Below are 18,294 nucleotides of genomic sequence, written 5' to 3' on the forward strand. Positions count from 1 at the left end.
CATTTAAGAGGGCTGAAGACGTGGTGTATATTTTTATTCTTTTCAGTCAGTCTACTATTTTTCACCTGTTATGATACAATCCTGTTTATGATCACTGAATAGTAAATCCACGGAAGAGAGTGAATCCACTGAAGACAGTAAAAAGTGGGTTTTACTGTCACAAGTAGGACTCCAAAGCAGTATTTTCAGTGCTTGCAGTTTCAGTTATAAAGTATCCTGAATGCTACGCTGATGTCATTGCAATGTAGGAAGTCTAGCAGGGAGCAAAATAACAGTAGCATTGAATGTACAGGGCCATCTGCTGCCCTTTATTCATGGCAGAACTCACAGGGAGATCAATAATCATTTTAAATGTTGAGCAAGAGAGTGGTGTATGGGCTGTATCCCAGAAGGATCCTATAATGTGCTTTTCATTATAAGCTTTCATTGATGCCCATGGCATTTCAGAGTGCCCTCAGATTGCTTGGCCCATACCAGAATGAGAACTACAAGAGGCCTCAGGGAGAGCCAAATGATTCCCAGCTATGTTGTGTTCCAGCTTACTGTTATAAATATTTTATAACTAAATGACAGCATTGCTTGATGACTGATACATCCAGGCTCTGTTGCATTCAGCAGACTGTTAAAATGTGTAAATGAATGAGAACATTATTGGTTCACGCTGCCAGGTCTTTGTATATAGAGATGATGCCCTTTAAAACTTTGGGACATCATGTAAAAAGTTTCCTTTGCTATGTTCCGTCAAGTCATCTCTAACCTATGGCGACCCTATAAATGAAAGACCTCCAAAATGTCCTATTTTTAACAGACTTGCTCAGATCCTGCAAACTGGACGACATGGCTTCTTTTATTGAGCCAAGCCATCTCATTTTAGGTCTTCCTCTTTTCCTGCTGCCTTCCACTTTTCCTAGCATTATTGACTTTTCCAGAGACTCTTATCTTCTCATGATGTGACCAAAGTACAATAGCCTCTGTTTTGTCATTTTAGCTTCTAAGGAGAATTCCAGCTTGATTTGATCTAGTACCCACTTATTTGTCTTTTTGGCTGTCCATGGTATCTGCAAAACTCTCCTCCAGCACCACATTTCAAATGAATCAATTTCTTCCTGGCAGCTTTCTTTACTGTCCAGCTTTCACATCCATACATGGCAATGGGGAATATCATAGTTTGGATTATCTTGATCTTGGTTCCCAGAGAGACATCTTTATCTTTAAGGATCTTATCTAACTCCCTCACAGCTGCTCTTCCAAGTCTCAGTCTTCTTCTGATTTTTTCATTGCTACATACAGGTAAACTTACAAAAGAAAGGCATAATTCTTTCTCTGAAGTACAGCTTGAGCACATGCAAGGAACTCTTTATTTGGTATTTCTTTACCTGCACCTACATCATAGAACTAATCTGCTGTTATCAGTAATACAGCAATTTTAGACAAGTGACAAATTCTAGAACAGAAGCTTCAAAACTAATCCCTTCTTGGAGACTGCCCTAAAGATTCTACTTTGAAGAAGTGGAAAGGCCGTGGTGGGTGACTGGACTCTCCCTGTTTCATATTTACCTTGTTTTCTTAGACACTGTAAAAGCAAGGGAAATTTCAGCATTTCATAAGCTCTTGTTTAATTTCAAAGCATTACGTATTCAGCATTCACATACCTATGCAATTAATTTTAATTCGCAGTTGTGACGTCTGTTAAGCACACAGCCAGATTAAGTAGCTGAAATTAGGAAATTACGTTCTGGATTCAGAACAGGGAATTAGCCTTTTGAAAAGGAATATGGGAGCAGGATTAGCGGGAAGCCCAGCTGATTCAGAACTCAAAAGCACAAAATTCCTTATGTCCACCTGGTAAGAGATATTGCAGGTATTATGCAAGTGTTATTCAAGTGCCCATTTATTTTCTAAAAACTGGTTTGTTCAGTTAAATTCTCTTTGCTGTCTCTGATCTTTAAAATATGTACTTCATTACCTTAATATACAGCAACCCAGGTGTAAACAGAGGTATGCCAGACCTAGTTCCCTGTGTTGTATTAGTGCTACCACACCCAGTAATGTGCAGAAGGTAATCTTGAGGCAAAGAACATTGCTAGTACCCATGACCACCAGAAACCAGAAATGAGCATGAGAGGGGAAAGCTATCACAGCATACCTGCCTGTCTCAAGAAAGTTATTTTTGTATGTTGTCAGAGACAAATAATTCACCATACATATCTGCTAAAGAAGCAGCAAGGCATTTTTATTTTATTGTTGAATACATCTTCTCCAATATCTTCTGCAGTTTGTGGATATAATTTCAGCCTCTTCACTGGCAGGTTTTTTGGAGTGGAGGATTAATATAAGACTGCAGTCACTTTCACCTCTTCTTGGGCATCCAGGGCTTTTTTTCAGCGGGAACGTGGGGGAACGGAGTTCTGGCACCTCTTGAAAATGGTCACATGGCCGGTGGCTCTGCCCCCTGATCTCCAGACAGAGGGGAGTTTAGATTGCCCTCCATGCCTCCTCTGTCTGGAGATTAGGGGGCGGGGCCACCAGCCATGTGACCATTTTCGCCAAGGATGATTTAAACTTTAAAAAACTCCCCCCTTGTTCCAGCTGATCCAAAGTGACGTCATTGTGCAGTCCTGAGTTCTACCACCTCTTTTCCCAGAAAAAAAGCCATGTGGGCATCCATCCCTCTGAATACTTCGAATAAGGTCAGAGGATGCAAAGCAAACAACTGGGGACCCACAAGGATTTGCAAGGGGCATCTCATTTCTCCCCCCACCCCACACACATGCCTTCTTTTCCTTCCCTGGCCTGCCATAGCCTCTCTCCCTTTTCCTGCTTCATTATCTCTTTCCCACCCACTTTTGTTTGTCCCCCACTTTTGTTTGTCCCCCAGTTGTCCACCCACTTTTGTTTGTCCCACCTTTCCTCTTCCCTCCAGCAAGCTCTTCCCAACGACTCAGTTGCATGATGCTGGCTGAGCTGGGCTCAGTTGCACGGTGGGGAACCCGTAAGGACTTGCAGGGCGGGCGGCGGGGGGACTTCACTTTTTCCTATATCGCCTTTCCCTCACTATTTCCTCTTCCCTCCTCCTGGTAGCCTCCAAATGCTCACCTTTCCCTAAGTCCTTATCACTTTCAAACTCACTAAATATATTTTATCTGCACCCATCTTCATCTATATTTATTAAGTAACTTCATTTATATACTGCCTTTGTCAACAATAGGGGCCCAAAACAGCTTACATCATTCTCCTTGATTCTATATTATCCTCACAACAACCCTAAGAGGTAGGTTAGGCTGAGAGTGTGTGACTGGCTCAAAGTCACCCAGTGAGCTTCCAGAGCAGAGTGGTGATTCAAACCTGGGTCTCCCACATCCTATTCTGAAACTCTAACCTCTACAGTACACTGGCTTGGAGGCAGCAAGCAGCCAGACCCGGATAAGTCATGCAAGTCATGTGATATTAAGTCATTTGAGGGTTTCTTCTGGGCCTAACCCCAATGAGTCCTCCTTCAAAGGCCAAAACAGTCCTGGAAAAGGCACTCCCCACTCCCCCTGCCTTTTCCTGACAGAATCCAAGCCTGGAATACTTTCTTAATGATTATGGTTACCTAGCAACAGCCACTGAGGGCGTCTGGTTAAAGCTACAGATGTTCCTTTTACCATTTTGGGTTTTTTTAGCCCCCTCATAGGTTTGGGGTTTTTTTGGTTTCAGATTTTTCTGTAAACGTGGGGCATTTTTCAGGCATGTAAGAAGATCTGTCTTGTCCATTTATGGCTCTAGTCTCTGGATTTAAGTATCCACAGATCAGGGCTACTTGGTTATTAGATACTTCACAGATATATATTTAGTATGCTTGATTGGGAGTATCCCACATACCAAAAATTGCAGGCTTTGGTATGGCAAGTACACATGTAAAGTTGCCCTGAGCCAGGTCTGGCATTTTTTTTTTTCAGGACAAGCAGTCATTGTAGCAGTCAGTGCTGGAAATAGCAGGCATGATCAAACTTATTGTGAAACAATACAAGATCATATGTCTTGGTTTCCATTAGAAAAGTAAAAACGGATATAGAAGAGGTAAAATCACTGGCTGGGTGCCTTCCGTTATAGCTAGTGTTTGTTCAATGTGAACAATGGAAGGAGGGCCATCAAGGAACTCGCATGATTTGAATGAAAAAAATCTTAACAAGAGCCCTGTTGACGTAGCAAATGACACACTTGTTTCACCTTCTTAGGATAGTTATGAAAGAGTTACTGTCACTTCAAGCAGAGCACATCACTCCAGTCAGAGTGATACATGGTCTCTCATATTCATCCAATGCTCAAACACATTAAGCAAATATTGAATTTTGGCTGTGTGATTCTTTTTTTTCTTATTCAAATTTTTTATTGTACTGATGTGTGCCTTATATTACCTCCACATACAATCTATACTTCATGTACATATGCATATAGAATAAATTTACCTATCCATACATCCGATACAAACTTGTTTTCCCCCTTTTCTCCCCTCCCGAGTGTGATTCTTTCTTTCATAAGCTACAGTCTCATGTGTATGACTGGCACTTTTAGGAAGAAAAGTGCGGAAAGTATAGTTTTCTATCCCCTTTCGAACCAAGGGCAGCAGTCTTGCTGGCTCCGGTGCAGGTTGGAAGGAAAGAAGGCAAACATCTAGCTTGGAGTTCAGGAATCTAAATCCGCCTCCTCCACTCCCATATTACAGAACATGGACAGAACAAAAGAAAGAATGCATACCGTAGCTTCAATTGTGCAGGACTTCCGCATAAATGCATTATAGTTACTACTTCCATCGACTAGTCATGTACTTGCTGCCACACAAGGGTTGAAAGACGGTCTTGGTTCTCTTACATACTGAGTTAGTTTTGGCCATTTGTGAGTAGCAGCTGATGTTTGTGAAGCGCCAGGCGGTCACAGGGACTGTGAAAACAATGGGCCAAAAGGAGACCCGAGAGTGCAAAATTACAGCTGAAAGACATCAGCCCGATTGGCACTGTTGCTTGATGCAATTCTGTCAAATAATATAAGCAGAGTTTCTGCTGAGGAATAGGCCTATCTCAGCTAGCATAGCCTCAGTTCTTCAGCAGAAATTCTGTCCAGATTTAAAAGCTGTAATTAATTCATATACTATTTATTTATTTATTTGATTTTTAGCCCACCCTCCCCGTGAATGGTCTCAGGGCGGGGTACAATAAAATACTCAATGAGCATTGAAAATATATATACATATATCAATAGATTTTAAAATGCAGAAAGCATACATACATAAATACCTAAAACAGCATATCAGATGGCGGCCCCCTCCAGTTTCCCAATCTGAACATAAACAAACCAAGAGGAGGGATGGGGGCCGTTGTTTGATAATATCCTGGTGACGGCGCTTATAGGGGGCAGATGACTTTGTTGTCCCCCCCTCCCCAGGCAGAAGACTGGTAGGGAGGCTCCTAAGCAATCAGAAAGTCAAAGACTGGCTTCAGCCATATGCCTGGTGGAAGAACTCCATCTAGTAGTGCTAGTAGAAATACAGGACACAATCCAATCACACAGTGTGGATAAGATGTTGCTATGGTGGCTGCAGAACTCCCTTTGGTATAATTTGTCAACTAGATTATGGTTGGGGCAGGCAGAAATTGCTAAATATACTGTAAAGTGCATTGACAGAATATATCAAGATTGTGCAATGTAGCTTTCTTTCTGGTTTACTACGTGTTGTTTTAAAAAGTTTTCTTTATTCCACAGAAAGTATTCATATTTTCTGGATCTTTTCGGAAAAACTTGGATCCTTATGGCCAATGGAATGATGAAGAATTATGGAAAGTCACTGAGGAGGTAGGGATGACCATATTTGTTATTTAAATTTAAAGTATGATCAGTTTAATTTCTGGATAATTAAGAAGTGTGGTGTTGCATGTTAGAAATTGCTTCAATAAATTCATTGCACGTGTATGAAGGGGTTGGATCCTACACTTCCATTCATCAAACGGCAATAATTTCCCTCCATGTAAGGAACGTTCCCTTGATGGCAATGGAAGAGCCTCTCTAGCATCCGAGGAAAGCTCCCTCCTTACACTAGATTAAAGCACTGCTGGTTAAGCAGAACAGATCCAAAAAACATAGCATAAAATGTAAGCAAACAACTTTAATATGTATTTTGTATGGCTGTTCATATTGCCTGACTGTTCTGTTTCCAAATTACATTTGCTTCCTTCTGCAGCCATACAACAGACCAAGGACCAGGGCTTTTTTTTTCTGGGAAAAGAAGTGGTGGAACTCAGTGTGTTGCCCTCGGAGAAAATGGTCACATGGCTGGTGGCCCTGTCCCCTGATCTCCAGACAGAGGGGAGTTTAGATCACCCTCCGTGCCGCTAAACTCCCCTCTGTCTGGAGATCAGGGGGTGGGGCCACCAGTCATGTGACCATTTTCAAGAGGTTCCGGAACTCTGTTCCACTACGTTCCAGCTGGAAAAAAGCCCTGCCAAGGACAACAATAAATGACTACTCCTGGCAGGCTCAAAACTTAGATGTTACTAAACAGGAGTTAACCAGAAATGTCAGAGTCCAGTGGCTAGATAAAGTTTAGGACTGCAAGTTCAAGAGAGGTTCATTGCTAGAATGATAACTGAAAAATCTGGTGCAAATAAGAGCCAAACTAGAAATGTTTGTTTTTAAAGTGCAAGGTCCAGGTCCCTATAGTCACACAGCTGTAGGGAACAGTTTTTAAAAAATAAAGGAGAGCCCATTTGGGCTCAGAACACCACCATGGGGGAAGTAAGGGCTTCTGCCTCCCGCCATGCACAAACAGTACTGGGGGAAGTTGTTTCTCCATTGTTGCTACTGTACATGGAGTATCTGCAGTGTAAATTAATTGTACTGGACAGAAATTTGGGCAAAAGGAAACACTTAGCATTATAATGCATATTCTGAACTCAGCAGAATTATAGTATTACCGTTCTGTCACAGGAAGAAGGGGCAGACACTTCTTTAGGCATTCCAGCTGTGGTGTCACTCTGGCTGATTCCGCACACGTTGGATAATGCACTTTCAATGCACTTTATCAATCGTCTGAGGTGGATTTTTTGTTCCGCACATGAAAAAATCCGTTCCAAATGATCTATAAAGAGGATTGGAAGTGCATTATCCAACGTGTGCGGAATCAGCCTCTGCTGTGTTCTGTTCATTCTGGCCATCTGTATTTTGCTCATGGCAACCTAAGCATCCGTTTTCTATTGAAAAGAATCGATTAGGGTGTTTTTAAAAACCTGTACTGATAATCCCATGCTCTAAACAGAGCTTTGACTTGGTTTTTCTTATAGAGCAGTTTCCTAACCCATGCTACACAACAAACCACTTTTGACATTCACGGACATTTCAAAAGCAGTTTCTGAAATGGCATAAGCAGACTTCTTCTCAGAGAAAAACGAAGCCGGAAACTCCGCAGAAAAGCACTCTTGGCAGTACTGAACAGAGTGTAATATTCTCTGTCGGGTTTCACTGCCAGTGCTGGCAAAGGCCAACAGGCCACACCTGGAAATTCCACAGATCCACTGTGCATCATGGACAAGTCATTCTCCAGCCCTCACTTCCCTATCTGTAAAATGAGAATAATGGGGAAACCATCTCACAGCGTGTTTGCAAGGAAAACAGAATAAAAACAAAGTACACTGTTGCACAAACTATAATTCTGCGAGTCCTGCAGCTTTTGTTTCATCTAATTCTGTCAAAATTATTCACTTTCACAGGCTGTATTTTGTAATTTTCACAGGTCAAAGCCAAGGCCTGGAGCTAGGCAACTTCCATAATTTCAGGAGTTTGCAACCCCCAATGGGATTCTACATTTTCCCATACCCTGATGCTGGAACGCCAGTCAGTTCCTAAAACACCTTTTCATGCATGTGTCAGGGAAAGCTGTTAGTCAAAGAAGAAAAAGGTCTATCGTGCTGTTCAGCATACAGAACTAATTCCATGGTTCAAAACAGTACCCTTCTGGTCAACCTCCGATCTGCATGGCACAGAACATTTTCCCCGATTGTGTTTCACTCTTTTATTCACAGGTTGGACTGAAATCTGTAATAGAACAATTTCCAGGGGAGCTAGACTTTGTCCTTCTGGATGGTGGGTGTGTTCTCAGCCATGGTCACAAACAGTTGATATGTCTTGCCAGATCCATCCTCAGTAAAGCTAAAATTCTCCTACTTGATGAACCAAGTGCTCATCTTGATCCTAAGTAAGTATTGAAGAAATATCCCAGAGTCAAAGCATTCAAAGCCAATGATCTTATTGATTCTGTTCACTCTACTAACATAATTATCTTTTATGGTTATTGTAGTGAGGTTTCAAATCATCTCTTTTATAACACGAGCAGCGTCATTGAGCTTGTAGTGATGCAACATTGTAACTACACTTCGGAAAATATTTTGTTTCTAGGAGTGCTTCATTTCTGGCGGCACTTTCAACCATTTTTTTCCGGTTTGGGGCAGGAAGGAACATTCGCTACGAAACAGGGTGCATTCAGATGTCACAGAAACCTGTGATTAACATGCAGAGAGGCACAAACACAGCTTGCTGTTGTGCTTGACTCCTCCTACTCCCTCCTGTTGAGTGTGTAACTTGGTTGCTGAGAAGCAGCTGCTTCAGAGCCAAGCTACAAGTGATGAATGACACTTGCCTGGCAAGTGAACAGACTCATGTGTATTCCTCCCTATTCACTTGCCATTCACTTGCGCTCCACTTGATCAAGTGGAGCACAGGTGAACAGGGAGGAATACACGTGACTCTGTTCACTTGCCAGGCAAGTGTAATTCATCACTTGTAGCTTGGTTCTCAGTGAATTATGCAGAATTCCCACAGTCTGGGGGTTCAAAATCTCAGTTACATCCCAGTTTAGAAACCTGGTTTGCAGGGAGTAAACAAACATCTTGAGTTGTATTGTCGAAGGCTTTCATGGCCGGAGAACGATGGTGGTTGTTGATTTTCCGGGCTGTATTGCCGTGGTCCTGGCATTGTAGTTCCTGACGTTTCGCCAGCAGCTGTGACTGGCATCTTCAGAGGTGTAGCACCAAAAGACAGAGATCTCTCAGTGTCACAGTGTGGAAAAGATGTTGGCAGGTAATTTATATCTACTCAGGAAGGTGGGGTTGGGCTGAGTCAACCTGTAAGAGTTTCCCAGGGTGTGGAATGCTAATGGAGGGAGGCTTCACTGTATCCTGAGGAGGTTCTTTTGCATATGGATTGGTGCTTGATATGCTCATCTTCTCTGCAGGACTATTGTAGGGTATAGAGTCTTTTGTTAGCCTGATGTTTTTCAGGACTGGAAACCATGCTGTATTCATTCTTAAAGTCTCTTCTTTCCTGTTGAAATTGTGCTTATGCTTATGAATTTCAATGGCTTCCCTGTGCAATCTGATGAAGTAGTTGTCCAGTATTTTAGTGTCCTGGAATAGGATACTGTGTCCTGTTTGAGTTAGGCTATGTTCATCTTGAGTTGCTTGTACCCGGACAGCTCAGCAACTGAAGCATGATCAAACTAGGAAATTTTCAATCACGCTTGGCATAAGAAGGAATAAGTAGAGGGCAAAAGTCCAGCAATAAGCTTGGGTCATGCTTGATGAGAGTTAAACTACAGCTTATCATGAGGTTTGAATGCAGCCGCTGCACAGAAGAACTACAAGCTAGGCCTTAAAAGCTTAAGGTATTTTTACAGCTTAAACTACAACCCATTGTTTGGGTTTAATATTGTATCATGGGGGTTTTGAATGGAGGAGAAAGATGAGAAGGCATAATGGTGGATCTTCCATCCGCTGAAAATCATTATAGCAGAGTACCTACTGCTGAGGTTTTAAAAAGTGGCAGGACTATTATGTTTTTAACAACTGGGTAACAGGCAACAGTATTGTATTTTTAACAACTGGGTGACACACAGAAATACAGCAGGCAAAGTGTTTCCCTGTCATTGCATTTTAAAGCACTTAAGAGTTGACATCTTGTCTGACACCTGATGGGTTTTCAAGGCAAGAGATGAGCAAAAGTAATCGCATTCCTCTGAATAGCAACCCTGGTCTTTCTTGTGGTCTCCCATCTAAGGATTGACCATGGCTGTCTTTGCTTCATTTTCAAGCTCTTACAAGCTTGGGATACTCAGGCTGCTAGCTGCCCTATTACAATGCTGCAAAAACCTTGCACACATTGTAAAGAATGTCTGTTGCATTGTTCACCTATTAAAAATGGCTTATCTTTCAGGACCTTCCAAGTGATTAAAAAAACTCTCAAGCAAGCTTTTGCAAACTGTACAGTAATACTGTCAGAACACAGACTAGAAGCTCTACTAGAATGCCAGAGATTTTTGGTGAGTATCCTTCAAAAACCAGACCTCGTATCTCTGTTCGTTCCTCACACACTGCACATGCATAGCAGGAAATAGGATTATAACTCCAGCTTTTATACATCCTGCTGACCATGGGAAGTTCCATTTCCATACAAGTCTCTCACAGAGAAACCAGTGAAAATCCAGACTTTTTTTATTCCTGTGCAGCATAGTTACAAACAAAACTAGTGTATATCCTATTTTGAAAAAAACATTTTTTAAAAAGGGCTTCCTAAGAACTGCAGTTATGCATCCACAAGATGTGACCGCTAGTCACTTGACTACTAACAGTTTGAAAATGACATCCTTCAATGTACTTCTTTTATATAAAAAGGAAAGATGTAGTATGACACACCGAGTTCCCTGTCCAGGTACTAATTGTCCTGGTCACAGTTTTCTATTTCATAACATACAGTTGTTCTGTACAATTCTGGTACCAAGAACATAGTACAATCAGTCAAGGACAGCATTAACTGTTTCACGAGTTTGTTTGATAGCAATATTATTACCAGCTGTGATAGAATTTTTCTCTAAGCAGATCAACTAGGTAAGTAAAACAGCTGCACATCTGTGAGACCTCAGGTTTCATTGTTCATGTATTCCAACTTCCAAGAGCATTTCCCCAGCTTGTTTTATGAAAGTGTGCGCAACGCCCCTCCCCCGCAACCGTGACCACCTTCAGTTGGATCAAGCCAGCTTTTCAGCAGGTAAAAAATAAGGAGAAAGGTGCCCCCTCCCCTTTGACCAACAAGATGGCTATGCTGAGAGTCAAGAAAACTGTATGAATGAAAAGCTTGTGCAGTGGGAGCTGAGAAATGAACTGAGAATGAACAAAAGAACTGGCTGGACCCAACCTCTTATTTCTAAGATTTGAATTTTTAGGGGTTTGGGGAGGATTTTTTGTGGCTATAATTATCTTTCCTGAATGTACAAGGTCAAAGTAAGCTAAACATTCAAAGAAAACGATTTTCATGTTTGACTTATTGTATTAATATATAATGTTAGAGTTATTAAACAGGTAGAACTGTAATATTGTACCAATATTATGAAGAAATGGAATTTGTTCATTGAGCATCAGAATTTGAGATTTTTCGATTGTTTACAGCCTTAAGTATGTGTCAGGTTCTGTCAGGTAGATCCCAATAACTTCACTGCATGAGTCCAAAACTGCATGAGTTAAAGCTTTATTGATAATCTACGAGTTCAGCAATCCAGTACAGGTTCATTGCCAGGAATGAAGTTCTGCGCCAAGCCCCCAAGCTTATACAGAGTTTTAAGTACAGCCCAGTTCCCACCCCCTTAGCTGCCAACCTAGCCTAGGTTCCCACTACCCATCCCCCAATAGCCACAGTGTATATGTAAAGCAAAAAGCACAGCAAAGCGGTTAGCAATGAAGTGGAGAGGATGTTTTAGAAAGTTCAGGAGTTCCAAGGTTATGTATCCATGACAACGGTTCTTCTTCTCAGGCTGAAAGCAGATAAGCTCAGGAGGGGCCCCCTCCTCTGCAGGGGAGACAGCCACAGCTCCTAACAGAGTTCTAACAGGGGAAAAGGCATAGGGGGAATGTCCATTAGAGTCCAGTCTTTAGCTTAGGCTCCCCAGGCTCTTACCAAGCAGGTCAGGGGCTGTCAAGAGCCAGTTTGGTGTAGTGGTTAAGAGCAGTGGGACCAGGGCCGGCGTGCCCATGGAGGCCAGGTAGGTGGTGGCCTCGGGCGCGTGGGCACTGGAGGGGCGCTGGAGGGGGTGTTGGGGGTGGAGGCGCGCGCAGCGCAGCTGGCATGACTGGGCTGCCTTCAGCTACTGCTGCAGCCAGCCAGCCAGCCCCTTGCTACTGCCGCCGCCGCCACACACCCCAGCCGGGCACAGCCTCTGTGCGCCGCTCGAGCAGCGGCTCGTGGCTTCTACGCCCAGCTGTGGCGCGCGGCGGCGGTGGCGGCATGGAGCTGGCTGGATGGCTGCAGCAGCAGCTGTAGCCAGCCCACGCCAGCTCTGCTGCGCGCTCCTCCGCCCCAGCTGGGCGCAGAAACCATGAGCTGCTGCTGGGGTGGCGCACGGAGCAGCCTCCGCGCGCCGCTCCAGCAGCAGCCCGCAGCTTCTGCGCTCGGTGGTCCACGCGCCGCCCAGCCCCCCTGCGGCACGTGATGACGTCTGCGATGACGTCATCACGCCGCGCAGAGGCGCACGGCACGCTGCCGCAGGCGCTAAAACCTCTGGCGCCGGCCCTGAGTGGGACTCTAATTTGGAGAACTGGGTTTGATTCCCCACTCCTCCACTTGAAGCCAGCTGGGTGACCTTGGGTCAGTCACAGCTTCTAGCTCTCTCAGCCCCGCCCACCTCACAGGGTGTTTTGTTGTGGGGATAATAACAACATATTTTGTAAACTGCTCTGAGTGGGTGTTAAGTCATCCTGAAGGGCGGTATATAAATCAAATGTTGTTGTTGTATGGCAGGTGATACCTAGACCCTGACACTATGTATTTCATGGATCTGAAAATCATTAAAATAAAAACAAATGATCAAAAAAATAATAATGTACCAGGGCCGTAGAAATAATCTGACAATGACAGAGGAGTGAAGCCAGTTTGGTCTTGAACAAAAATAAACGTAACACATTTCATTTTAAATGTCATTGGACAAAAAGTGGAATACAAAGTGCTGTAAACAATACAACAGTTTGCATTCATTAAAATGGTAGTAGTTCCCTAACAACATGCGCCACAATTATATTGTTATTCACAAGCAGAGCTTCTCTTGAAAAGTCTAATGTAGCTATCTTTTTTTACTAGGTGATAGAAGACAACAAAGTCAGGCAGTATGAATCCATCCAGAAGCTACTAAGTGAGAAGAATTCCTTTAGGCAAGCCATCAGCCACTGGGACCGAGCCAGGTTATTCCCAATACACCCCAGAAACTCAAGCAAGCGTCGGTCCAGACCTAAAATCTCTGCCCTGCAAGAAGAGACTGAAGAAGAAGTGCAAGAGACTCGGTTGTGAAGATGAATGAATGAGCTGTGCCATTAGAGTTTTAGCTTTCTGAGGAACACTGGAAAAGAGCAACACTGAAAAATGCTTCTAAAAAGTGCAAAAACAGGCACAGAACAAGAATTTAAATTATTCTATATATCAATGTAAGAATAAGAATTATTCTAACAGATATATTGAGTAAGAAATTACTCAGTGTAAGAAGCTTCACTCCAAGGGTCAAATTGGTTACCAGGATTAGCATGCTTAACCTGACTTCTACAGAAATTATTTTCTGCTGTTCACTCACACATATTAGTAGGAAGATCGAAATCAAAGTGGAGAAAGACAGGTGATTTTAAAAATCTGTTTTAGAATTTCCATATCCACAACACAATGAATATATCTGAACCTACTCTCAAAGTGCAGTCCTAAGCAGGGCTACTCGGAATCTTACTGCAGTCTACTCAGTGGGACTTATTCCCAGGAAAGTCTTCTTAGGATGGCATTATCAGTCTCTTAAAATTAAATCTGTGTCCCTCTAATTGAACACATTGATTTCAAGCCTGTTTATTGAGCTAAAAGCAGGCATGAATAGGTCATGAACTGTGTTTATTGCTGCACAAATTATAAATATCTTACCTATGTCAAACAGCTTGGACATTTATTTTCCATGTTACAGAACATGGTTTTGCCCACAGCTACCAGCCCTGGGAAATTCTGGGCACTGAAGTTTTTAATTAGGTGATCTTCCTTGGTGTTCTAGAGAGACAGAGAGAGAGAGAGAAACACTGATGCGAAATAAAAGTTAAGCCGTTATAAAGGCAGTAGCGCAAATGGGTCTGTTTAGTGGGAAACGGATGTGTGAAACTTTGTTATAAACTCCAAGTAGTATGTATGCTTGTTTGGAAAAATAGCAACAGCTGAAGCAGATACATTTCAATAGATTTTAAACATTTGAGAACATGAACATGCAAGCAAATAGGAAGGAACATTGACGTGAACCGCCCCCTCCCCCGCAATATTTCCATTTCTTTTATGCACAGGTTTAAAAGAATAAGCTTTATACATGGCCACATGTCCTGCTAGGCCTGAAATCATCGGAATTTAAGCACGTGTATGCTCAGGTTAGAATGCTGATCAGGGCTTACATTACTCACTGGAAAGAGGCTGAAGTTAAGAAGAGCAACATTTTCACAATGATTCATGCCCATCAATGGGATCGGGCAGCACAATAACCTGTTCCAAGAGTTCAAGGTTCAGAACTTGTACATCATAATGTGAGGACATCTGGCTCACCTCCGTCACTTCGAGGCAGTTAAAGTAGATAGTGAAATCTTTGACATTTCAGATGAAATCCTACCTGACTTGGTCATATGCCCCAACATATAGGTAGAGAACAGATTAGGAATAGGAGAGAAGCCAGCCTAAGAATTACTCAAGATTAAGAGTAACGACAGGTATTGGTGCCAGCACAGTTCCTTTTTAGAAATTGTAGTTCCTGTTGCAAAAGGATAAAAGACTTTTGTGATGAGATCTTCTTTTATATGCTTCCATTTTTCAGTTTAACTGAAATGTCTCTAGAGTATTTATTTTAATATCTTTATTACAAGATAAGAATATTCTGTATTTTAAGAGGAATTGTACACAATGAAGAATGTATTTGTATGCATATAATTTTTTATATATTTGAAAGATATGCTTTTTATGGCATGTACTGCACATAGTAGAAAAACTGGAACATAGCAATATCCCATAGATGTATTAAGTCTTACTTGTAAGCTACAAGACAAGCATTAGTCCTGACTGAGAAGCTGTGAGGCTGTGTACAGAATACACATGTAACATTTTTGGAACAATTTCTACTTTACTACTATCGTACCTTTGGTTCTGCTTTAGCAGCTGGATGATCAGACAGACTTTAAAAAGCAGATTCTTGTTTCATGGTATATACCATTTCTGCTCTTTCGTGGTATATGTTGTTTCTGCTCTCTTATATATAACCCCTAAGATTTTAATTCTATAGGCGGAGTGGATACACTCTAAACTTTAAAAAAGTAAAGTTGTTTCGAAATTGCAGGGCAATATTTTAAGAAGTACCCGAAGCTGTGTTCTTAAAAGTACTACGTATACTTTTTATGTGCTTAAACAGTCATCTTTCATCTTGGTGGTGAATGTGCACAAACCAGTCCCTCCAACACTTGTGTCATTTTCCTACATTTCTTCTGGGAGGTGTCCAGTTTTCCTGGGTACAGACTGAAGTGCATAGAAAGCTTGTTTGAACATAGATTACAGCAGGACAGAAAAAAAAGTGCTATTGTACTACAATAGCCTGAAAATGTTTTGTCCCTACACAGCCTCAGTTGCTCTTGCATCTCGCTGAAGTCAGTGCAACTTAAAAACATTTGATCATACACTTCAGTTTGACTGATTTAAGTGAGTGTTTAGCCACACACAAAGTCCTGTGTGCTTGATCTGAGTGTGGACACATGGGCAAAGAACGGGCTCAGTTCCCCTTCTTGTCCTGGGTAGAGCATATCCAGGGCCTATCTGAAGCGGTACTTGTTTTTGCTGGAGTGTATGTATTATATATATTGCAGAAATAAAACATTTAGCTCAAACTGCCTAACAAGCTACAATGTCTGCCCCTCAGGTTACTATAAGCAGGGCTTTTTTTCAGCGGGAACGTGGGGGAACGGAGTTCCGGAACCTCTTGAAAATGGTCACATGGCTGGCGGCCCCGCCCCCTGACCTCCAGACAGAGGGGAGCTTAGATGGCCCTCCGCGCTGCTGAGCGGTGCAGAGGGCAATCTAAACTCCCCTCTGTCTGGAGATCAGGGGGCGGGGCCGCCAGCCATGTGACCATTTTTGCCGAGGGCAATTTAAACTTTAAAAAACTCCCCCCTTGTTCCAGCTGACCCAAAGTGACGTCATTGTGAGGTCTTGAGTTCCACCACTGAGTTCCACCACCTCTTTTCCCAGAAAAAAAGCCCTGACTATCAGATAGTACAGAGATGTATTAAATGAGCTCTGCTCCCTAAAAACAAAAACAAAAAAAGTTTAGTTACCTATTTATTAGTAAAAAAAAAGAAACCATTGTGTAATATGTCAATAAAATGAATGCTTTGTTTACTTCTTCTCTGTTTTACAATGCCACAAAAGCCATTCAAGGCAATGCCATCCAAAACAAGAGATTTTATCCTCCTCTAACCATACAAATCGGTATTCGTTTTGTTTTATCGATTGCCTGTGCATATCTGGTGTATATATATACAGCCTTTTAAAGGGATTGACATTGGTCCATTTCACAAAAACACACAAAGCAGATGAGCTCTTCTCTGGAGTAGAACTCAGGCATAGAGAGTCCCTGGCTGTTGCCCCTTTTCCTTCACTCAGGGCTTTTTTTCAGCAGGAATGCGGTGGGACGGAGTTCTGGAACCTCTTGAAAATGGTCACATGGCCGGTGGCTCCGCCCCCTGATCTCCAGACAGAGGGGAGTTTAGATTGGCAATCTAAACTCCCCTCTATCTGGAGATCAGGGGGCGGGGCCACCGGCCATGAGATGATTTTCTCTGAGGGCAACCCACTGAGTTCCACCACCTCTTTTCCCAGAAAAAAAGCCCTGCCTTCACTAGTCTTAGCAATGGCAGTTGGAGGCTGGAGGGAGCAAGGCCAGCATTGCCAACCCTTGGAAAGCACAAAATCTGGCAAGAAATTGCTCTATTCCTCTAAGGATCACAGCTGTTTCATGTGCTCACAATCAAAAGAGTCATACACAGTTACAGGCCAATGCAGACAAATCTACCCCATTCCGCTTCCCTATTCTGCCGCAAGCACAAACAAAAAAGGCAGGCAAGAGCACTCTAGCATATGTATTATATATACACAACTTATAGTTAAGCGTTTAGAGCACCTTCCAGAATCCAATTGATCCATTTCACAGATTGGAAAGACTGAGAGTTAAAAAGCTAATCATCATATCCATAGTCGAGAATTCACACAAAGTAACAGATGACTCAAAAAAGTGAGCCAAACCACGCAACAAGGAAATCTATAGCTCAGCGAACTCAAAACACACAGCATGTGTACAAATACACATATATCACTTACTGTGACTAACTTGCTCTGATGGTCGCTTCTGGTCAGTGGCTTTGTCTCTGGGAAATTAGCTACAGCAAGCCACAAAGACAGGGCAGGGATAAAGGAATAAGGGCGGGGGGGGACTTGTGGTGTAGTGGAAGAAAAATACCGAAGGGTATAAAATTGGGGAACACCTTTGGACCAGCTGAATGGGATGTAAGGTGTTTCTGTTGTTCCTCTGGTTGTAGGTAATCAGTCTGGGTGTGGCCAGAGAAAGGTGAAAATCCTTCTTCTGGGGAGTTTGGCCATCAACCATGTAACCAAAAAAGAAGGAAGAACCCCCAAGTAAAAGGAACCTAGTATGAGTGGAGGGAATGGCATACACAGCTAGTTTTGCTGCTTCTGCGCGGAGGGGAGAGATCAAGCAAGCAGCAAATACTTGATCCGTGAAAAGCCATACCAGCCAATGACAGGCTAATGTCAAAGCCTAATCTGGCAACCAGTCTTAGACAAAGCTGATCTGGCTGCCCAGTTTCTCACTCAATGGGAAGTTCAATATATCTTCACTAGAACTTGGTCTGGCTACTAAGGAGGAGCTGCTGGTTGTACTTTCCTGTCCTCTGATGGCACTTGGTAGCTGGAAAGAGATGTGCTTCAGCTGGAACCAGCTCTAAGCATGACACTGAACCACAATTTTTGCTGATTGGCTTCTAACCACATAAAAGTCAGACAAAATCAGCAAGAAAACCAGACTTTGTTGTCACTAGATGGCGCTGCAGAGCTGATACATTTTGCTCATTGCTGTGTTCAGAGGCAAAGGTGCCCTCCAAATGCAACCGCTTGCTATAGAACAGCGAGAGCGCAATGGTAAAGTATGTAACAGTGTAACAG

General features: G+C 42.7%; 1 protein-coding gene across 1 annotated transcript in view; it reads left to right on the forward strand.

Annotated features, from left to right (window-relative positions):
- CFTR (CF transmembrane conductance regulator) overlaps nt 1–16,045 on the forward strand; it is a 118,830-nt gene extending 102,785 nt beyond the window's left edge. Inside the window, exons 24-27 of the mRNA XM_054988978.1 lie at nt 5,743–5,832; nt 8,055–8,227; nt 10,240–10,345; nt 13,150–16,045. Coding sequence (XP_054844953.1) covers nt 5,743–5,832; nt 8,055–8,227; nt 10,240–10,345; nt 13,150–13,356 — 576 coding nt within the window. The 3' untranslated portion in view covers nt 13,357–16,045. The remainder of the gene's footprint in view (nt 1–5,742; nt 5,833–8,054; nt 8,228–10,239; nt 10,346–13,149) is intronic.
- Nucleotides 16,046–18,294: the final 2,249 nt, after the last annotated feature.

Source organism: Eublepharis macularius, chromosome 9 (genome assembly GCF_028583425.1).
Source record: "Eublepharis macularius isolate TG4126 chromosome 9, MPM_Emac_v1.0, whole genome shotgun sequence".
In the NCBI taxonomy this organism is placed as follows: domain Eukaryota; kingdom Metazoa; phylum Chordata; class Lepidosauria; order Squamata; family Eublepharidae; genus Eublepharis; species Eublepharis macularius.